Source organism: Chiloscyllium plagiosum, chromosome 6 (genome assembly GCF_004010195.1).
Source record: "Chiloscyllium plagiosum isolate BGI_BamShark_2017 chromosome 6, ASM401019v2, whole genome shotgun sequence".
Lineage (NCBI taxonomy): Eukaryota > Metazoa > Chordata > Chondrichthyes > Orectolobiformes > Hemiscylliidae > Chiloscyllium > Chiloscyllium plagiosum.
Genome location: NC_057715.1, coordinates 18542528 through 18551176, shown reverse-complemented (window position 1 = coordinate 18551176; position 8649 = coordinate 18542528). Strand labels below are relative to the sequence as shown.

Below are 8649 nucleotides of genomic sequence, written 5' to 3'. Positions count from 1 at the left end.
TACTCAATCTCTACTCAGGACAATCCCTTCATCCAAGAATCAATCCAGTGGATCTTTGTTATATTTGCTTGAATGCAGGCCCATCTTTCCTTCAATAGTTCAAACAGAAGAACTCCACATGTGGGCTCATACCAGGTCAGGGTGTCAGGCTCCTTCTTTACCCAGTTTGGCCAATGAGATTTCAAACCTGCAATGATTCAGTCCTGCAACTGTGCTTTGAAATGACCTAACAAGCACTTAGTTGTACAAAACACAGCAGTTCGACTCTCAGCTAGTTATAACAGGCCCCTCAAGCCTGCTCTGCCATTTCTGGGATTACAGCTGATCCACCATTTCACAAATCCACTTTCCTGCCCTTCCCCCATAACCCCAAATTCCCCTACTGATCAAGAATCTATGTTTCTCAGCTTTGCATATACACAAGGCTGCAGTCACAGCTCTCTTTGGCAAAGACTTCCAAGACTATCAACCCTCAGAATCCTCCTCCTATGTCTTGAATTGGCACCCCGATATTGACCATGTTCTTTGGTCCTAGACTCTTCCTAGAAGGGGAAACATCCTCTCAGCATTCACGCTTAAGAATACATTTCAATGAGATCATATTTCATTCTTCTAAAGATCATTGAATAGAGTTCCAACCTGTTTAGCCTTTGCCCATATCAGTACACCAGAAACGAATAGCTTGAAGATCCAGAACTTAGACTACCATGTGGTTCTAAACTTCAATTTTAGAGGTTTCCATCGAATATGAATATTTAGCAGGTACAACCTGATTAGGTGCGTATTGCATTTTGGTAAAACAAACAAGGGGAGGACTTATACAATGAAAAGAAGGGCCTTAGATAGTGTTGTAAAACAGAGAACTAGGAGTTCAGGTACATAATTCTTTGAAGTTTACATCACATATAAATAGAGTGGTTAAGGCAGTACTTAGTACACTTGCGTACATTATTCAGACCTCTAAGAATAGGAGTCGCGACATTATGTTGAGGCCTCTTCTGGAGTACGATGTCCAGTTCTGGTCGCTCTGTTATAGGAAGGATGTCTTTAAGCTGGAGGGGATTCAGAAGAGATTCACCAGAATGTAGAGTTATTTAACATTGTCTTTTGTACCCAGGTACAGTGAAAAAGTGAATGATGTTGCCACATTCTCACACCATCTTGGATAATAAAGTACTGAATAAAATGGTACAAATGGCAAAGTACTGAAAAAATTAATATTAATTTAATATTAATAAAACTGAAATAGCTTCAAAATTTCATCTTTCCCCTCTCTGTAGGCTTCACACTCTCTGCTCCTCCAGTCGCCATTGTCTGACATCACCCCTGGGGCCCTGACAACTCCTTTTCTGCTGCCATCAGCACCATTGCTTCTGCCACCTCAGAGCTGGAGACTATCATGCTGCACCAGCCCTGCACCTCCTCCGACACTGGACATCAACTGATTAGTCTTCTGATGCTACAACCAGAGATGGTGATACATGGGGTTTCAGTGTCCCACAGGAGGACACCCCTTGCAACCAAAATAAAGAAAAATGTTACCCAGCTTGCCAGGAATGGAGGGTTTGCGTTATAAGGAAAGGCTGGGTAGACAGACTTTTTTCCCCACTGCAATGTAGAAGTTTATAAAATCATGAGGGCGGGGAATTTCAAGACTAGTGGACATAGTTTTAAAGTGAGAGGAGAAAGATTTAAAAAAAGACTAAAGGCAATTTTCTTTTAAACAGTGGTGTGTGTGTGTATAGAATGAACTTCCACAGGAAGTGATGGAGGCAGGTACAGTTACAATGTTACAAATTAATTAGAAAAGTACATGAATAAAAAAATGTTTGGAGGGATATGGGCCAAGCAGAGCGAGGTGAGACTACTTTAGTTTGGGATTATAGTCTGAAAGGACTAATTGGACCAAAGGGTCTCTTTCCATGCTGTCTGACTCTAGTTTATGGCATTCTTTTGACCTAAAGGTGTTACATTTGCTGGCAAAAGTCACTGCATTTCAAATAAATTAGTTTCATACAAGTATAATCTGAAATTTGCTTCAATAAATTAAAAATATTGATTAACATTAAAATCTATCATAACATATTCCAAGGCACAAAAACACCTTCGTCTATTGATAAGCTTCATATACCAGTTAGAATCATAATGCAACCAGTTTCTATTCCAAGTGCTAGCAGTAAAAACATGGAGAAACCATTTGAGCTACTTAAAGAAACCATTTTAAAACCAGATCTGGAAAATTAGGAGATGGTGGTTTTATTGCACACAAGTGTTTTTTTTAAACAACAAATTAAGGATTTAATCCTTAGCTGTTAAGACCTGTGAAAAAAAGCAATCACCAGACATCAGAGAGATGTACAGCACGGAAACAGAGCCTACGGTTCAACTCGTCTATGCCGACCAGATATCCCAACCCAAATTAGTCCGACCTGCCCAATATCCCCCATGATGCTTTGTGAAATGGAATTACCAGAGGGGCGGAGCCAGCCAGCCCTTTGGAATGGGTAAAGGGGGCAGCAAGACCAGCTATCGGTGCTTTTTTTCATTCTCCTCGCTGAGCTTGCTGTGTCTCTGGACACTAACCCTTTGGGGTTGAAGACATCGACCCTGTCTGCAACCTCAAGTCCACAACAACACCCAAGGGCAGAGAGGGACCTCCACCAAACAAGCAACAATTCCCTCTGGAGTAATTAGTTAGGCATTTTGGCAGGGTGGGGGCACACATGTGGAGGAGGATGGTTGTGTAATTCTTAAAGTACAAGTACCCTATAAATTGTGTCAGGGTAAAGATTTACAGTGTCCACTCCAGTTCTTATATTTTATATCATAGCATAGAGCATATGTTGCAAAGTATTGTACAGATTGGGCAAATGATTGTTTTTTTCTGTAATAAAGTTCAAAATTACCAGAGAACTCATATCTGAGTCAGTCTGATCTTTCTTTTTCTGTCTTGGGGATACTGCCAAATGTGTAGGTACCAGGTGGCCATTGTCTCACCAACAAGAGGGAATCCCCCAGGCATTTGTGGTGGTCACAATTACTGTGTGGAGGTACGTTCCAACTTGCTGGTCAGGACAGACAGACAGACCGACCAAACAGTCAGTTCAGCACCCTCTCTCCAATGGAGTTGCTCTAGTGCAGCATTCCGGGTCTTTGAAGTTTCAGAGCCTACTGGACAGAGCCCACCACAGTAATCGGCAAACCCCACACACCGACCGGGATGTGGAATAAAGGAAAGAGGCCCTTCCACACATGGCAAACAGTGGAATTAAAATTCAATCAAAACAAAAATATAGAATTAATAGTCTAATGACAACCATGAACCCATTGCCGTTTCACTAAATGTCCTTACGTGGTCTGGACTACAGGTGACTCCAGACCCATAGCAAAATGGTTGACTATTCACTACCCTCAAGGGTCAACATCCTCATCCAGTGAGGAAATTTTTTTTTAAAAATGTGTTATGTTAAATTCCAACACTTAACCCACTCTTTACAAGGTATCCGAATCACAGCTGCTAAATTCTTCCAAAGTACTTGGAAGAGATTAAAAAGAGTCAGTTTTTACAACAGGGGATAAAAAGACCCTTCAGCTCATTCTGTCTGCGTCAGTCATCGTGCGTCTCTTTATTCCAATCCGTTTTCCAGGTCTTGGCTCATAACCCTGTATGCTATGGTGCTTTGTTAACAGTTATTTGCTCTTGAAATCAAAAAACTTATTTTTACTAATTCATATCAATATCTGTATCCTGTGACATGAGGCAATGGAAACACTCTTCCAGCATGTACACTTCAGTCACTTTGCGTTGATTCAACACTTCACAGCGAAGAGTAGGCTTTCATCCATTTTCCCTATGGATTCCACCTCGAGGTTTTGTCTTTGAGAACAAAACCCTCGATGTTAATTTCCTGAAAGCTGTTCAGCGGTCGTATAAAGTGCACCTCAATTTGCGAGTCAGTAACAGTGGGCTTTCCTGAAGGACATGGTGGCGATGCATCTCTGGAGGCCGTCGTCGATCACTTTTACTGTCTGAATGTCAAAGACCCCCTTCTGCTTGACAAAGCTCTCGAACAGGTGGATGCCGCCGCCCACCCCGAAGTAATGGGACTTGGTGGCCAGGTAGACCAGCCCGTCCCGGGACAGCAAGCTGGACAGGGCGTCGTGCAGCTCTCCGTAGCTGTCCGGGTTGTACAGAGTCTCCGAGCTCAGGACAAGGTCGTACTTGAAGGAGCCGCCGTGGACGTTGCCGAACCGGGACCAGTCTCCCGAGAAGAAGCGGCAGCGGGAGAGCGGCCGGGGCTCCGGGCCCTGGGCTCTCCGCCTTTTCGGGGGCCGTTCCTCCTCCTCGTTCAGAGCCACGTTGGGGAGGGTCACCCCTTCGATCACGGAGCCGTTGTAGTCCTGGAAGTGGACCTCGGCCGCCCCCCTCCTCAGGGCGACGATGCCCAGGAGTCCCGCCCCGCAGCCCAGGTCCAGGACCCGCCGGCCCTCCAGCTCGACACCGGACAGGTGCTCGATCAGGTCGAAGGTGCACTGCCAGATCTTCAGGCCTCCCTCGTAGACGCCGGGCACGAGGTCAGAGCGGCGGGCGATGGCGCCGGAGACGCCGGCCTCCCCGCGGTCCTCCAGGCTCAGCGCCCGCTCCACCGCCCAGACGTTCAGGTGCCTGAGGCACAGCGGCTCCGGCGCTGCCACCTCCACTTCCTCCACTACCGCATCTTCCAGGATCCCCTCCAGCTCTTCCCAGAGCACCCCGTGTTCCTTCACGGCCTCCGAGCCCCTCTCCGGCTGTGTCGGAAACCGCTCAGCCTCTCCAGTCCCGGGCGGCTCCGCCGGCCCCAGGTCGAAGTTAAATTTGAATTCCATGCTCGAGCCGCCCGTTAACCGCCGGCCTCGAGCCCGCTCATGACGGGACACCGTCCTCCCCGCCCCTCTTTTCCTTTTGGCCAATCATACCCCGCGCCCACGGCCTCACGCCCCGCCTCTCAGCCTATCAGCGGAAGGTGCCCACCCAGTCGCCCTTTCAGACTATCACCTCGCCCCCTGCCGTCACGTCCCCATCCACCCGCCAATCAGTGAAGACCCCGCTTTGACGGCACCGCACAAAGGTAGCCCAACCCTTTCCCGCTTGAAACAATCGGCTCTGGACGCTGACGGGGGCACTCGCTTTCCGCGCCCCCTCCTTCTCCAACCGGTTCACCGTCAGCCAATGGGTGGAGAGCCATGCGCTCCGCAGGACGAGTTCTGTCCACTAGGGGCCGCTGGTTGGAGATGTGGAAGCCGGTTTATATGTTTGAGGCCGCACTAAGAGGTTCTGTCCAAATGGCATGTTGAATTTACACTCTGGCCTCAAATAATGCTGATATTGCCAATGTTGATCTCTCTAGTATGCCCAATGCAATGTTAGCTGTATGCCTTCGTCTCCACCTTTTATGCAGTACATCCTTGCTTACTATGATCTGCTATACTGCTCATAAACAAAGCTTTTCTCTTTGGTACATGTGACAATGAATCAATCAGTCATTGGCTGGTGACCTATGGAGGTGCTGTTGGAATGAGTGGTACTCACTTTAAGTCTACCAAGATGAAGCATGCACTAAATGATGGGTCTATACTCTAAGATCAGGATATAATAATCTCCATTGTGGAAACCAAATGGTGTAAAACAAAACCTCCTTGGCACCAGCCTCCTCATGCTGACCACTCTTCTTCATCTTCCCATTCTTCTGATTTCTCCCCAACTTCCTCATCCCCCAGACGTTTGTTTGGGCCAATTCAGGTCCTTGAACTCCCTCCAAGTTCCTTACCATCTTCTCACCACCCCACCCCTTTCCATAATTCCCAAACTCCACACCCTGATCCCAAAGGTCATTGCTGGCTCAGGGTACCCCCTGCGGGCCTGTAATTGGCCTCCCTTCTCCCACCCCACACACACACACAACATAGATTTGGAAAAGCATTCAAGGTCCAATCCTTGAACTCAGCCATTCACACATAGAGTGCATTCCCAAATTTCTGGAGTATTGTTTCATTTTTCAGACTGAAGGTAAATCAGTGTAATTGTAGAAAAAATATCAAATGTTTTACTCTACAATGAAAAGACAAATGAATCGTGAATAATGTACCAATGAAAATGCTGAACTTGCACATTCAGCCATGATTTTGTTCAAAGGAGTAGCAGGTTTCAGGACTTCTTTCTCTAATCCCACCTGAAGATGCTGAATCATCAACTGTACATCGCGAGCTTAACATTACTGTGAAACACCAATTTTATTTAACTTGCACATAAGGATGGGAGAAAAGTCAAAAAATTGGCTGCAGTGATATTAGATCAGTACATCTCCAGCTACTTAAACTTCAAATGTGAAATCTTGGTGCAGCAATTCAGTACTCGTCATCATCTTTGGAACTCAGATTCAAAGTTGTTACCTGGGTTAATTGAATATGTACTCATGTCTGACATCTGAGTAATTTCTGTCATGTTTGAACATTTTAGAGCTAAGATTTTTTAGAAGTTAAGAATAAAGTGGATTTGAATTGGTTTTAAATGGAAGATACATAGAGAAGTATGAAAAAACTCCCATGAAGGTCAGCTATTTAGAATATTTATGGGAATAACTGACACCACTGAATACAAGAAAGTACATGTAACAGATGTGTAATCACACCAGGATTATATGTGAAATGAGCATAGACAATACAAATGCAAGATTATATTCTCAAAAGATGTAAGCCGGCAATGTAGATCTGCTCCCAGTTGCCAACACAGAGCAATGGCATATTTGGAAAAAGCAGAGATTTGCAAACTGCACACCGTGGGGGAGCAATAGATGCTCTCTGAGATCGTACCTGAGCCACATTTTTGGGCGCAGAGTAGAGGTGGCTCTGCTTTGCTGCTGACCATAATGTAACAGACTTGACACTAGGGTTCTTCTGGTGCAGTGGTATCTACCTCTTAACCAGGAGACCTGGGTTCAAGTCCTACCTACTCCAGAGTTATGTACCAACATATCTGAACAAGTTGATTATGGTTAAAAAAGAACAGACTTGACACTGGCCATGTGCTTTTTAAGATATTTTTAATCTGAGCCAACACTTTAAGTAGTTTGGTTTTAAGTTTTGTTAACCTGTTAAAATGTTTCAACCTGTCCTTCCAAATTTTGGTTACAATAGATATTCCTGCAGTTTGTTTCTTTCTTTTGGTTTTGCTATTTTTGTTTCCATTTTTTATTCACTCTGGTGAATATGTATTTTAAAACACATATGTATTTTAAAACTCTGCTTCAAATCCCTACTGTTGATCTTTCATTTGAATGATTCGATGAGACAGTGTTCCCAGTGGGAAGAAATACTTGTAGAGACAATTCTTACAAGTTGACAGACGGCGATTTTATGTGAGTGCCAGATTTCAAAATTATCCCTGGCATTCCTACTCAATCACAGTGGCCATATTGCTACTAAACCTGTTTTGATCTAACCAGAATTTTTATAATAAGCTTCCAAAATCTTTATTAGTTGTCCTAATCATTACTGTGCTCCAACTCTCATTGTTTTAATCTTTCATACAACTCATCATAATCTAATCTTTTCAAGTCCAAAATTCTGTGATTTTCTCACCCAGTGTATTTTTGCTTGTATCATTTATTTCAGAATATATTCAGATCACTTAGCATTGATTTTAATTTAGTCAGTTTGGTGTCAAGAAAAGGTTAACACCCCAGGCTTACCATGCCATTAAGAGTAAAAGCCCGTTTTGTATTATATAGCACTTTTTTATGACCACTGGATGATTTGGCAGACTTTAGACAGAAAATGAAAAGTCATAGAGACATACAGCACAGAAACGGACCCTCTGGTCCAACTTGTCCATGCTGACTAGATATGCCCATTGAGATATCTTTTAAATGTTGTAATTGTACCAGAATCCACCACTTCCTCTGGCAGCTCATTCCATGCACGCGCCACCCTCTGCATGAAAAACGTGCTCCTTTTGTCCCTTTTAAATCTTTCCCCTCTCACCTTAAACCTATGCCCTCTAGTTTTGGACTCCCCTATGCTGGGATTTAAAAACCCTGGCTATTCCCCCTATCTATGTCCCTTATGATTTTATAAACCTTATAAGGTCCCCCTCATCCTCCGATGCTCCAGGGAAAAAGACCCAGGACTATTCAGCCTCTCCCTCCAATTCCGCCAACATTCTTGTGAATCTTCTCTGAACCCTTTCAAGTTTATCAACATCTTTCCTATAGCAGGGAGTCAACGATCTGAAACATTAACTCTTTTTCTTTCCATACAGATGCTGCCTGACCTGCTGAGATTTTTATTTGCAGAACATTTTCTGTTTTTATTTTAGATTTCCAGCATCCATGGCTTACGATAGTTTCTCAAAATACTGTTGTTTGGCAGTAGCGTTTTTGCAAATTTTCTTTCCTTCAAAATTGACAATGAAATGCACATTATGAAACCTCTAATTTTTTTTTAATCTGAGGTTACATTTCAGTGACTTGAAATCACAGTCTCAAAGATAGCTGAATATTTGCATCTCTATATGTTCTGCATTCTGAAACTATTCCAAAAAAACCTACACAACCACTTGATACTAACTCGGTTAACGAGGTGTAGTATGGTGGTGTATCTGGTATCACTTTT

General features: G+C 43.9%; 1 protein-coding gene across 1 annotated transcript; it reads right to left on the bottom strand.

The window, feature by feature from the left end:
- Positions 1–2240: 2240 nt before the first annotated feature.
- Positions 2241–5457, bottom strand: mettl18 (methyltransferase like 18). Its single transcript, XM_043692756.1, has one exon. The coding sequence runs from the start codon at positions 4864–4866 to the stop codon at positions 3955–3957; it is 912 nt and encodes a 303-aa protein (XP_043548691.1). The 5' UTR covers positions 4867–5457; the 3' UTR covers positions 2241–3954.
- Between the last annotated feature and the right edge of the window lie 3192 nt (positions 5458–8649).

What these genes read in the sequence shown, in the direction of transcription:
- mettl18 (XM_043692756.1), bottom strand. Translation starts at nt 4,866, where the DNA reads ATGGAATTCAAATTTAACTTCGACCTGGGGCCGGCGGAGCCGCCCGGG.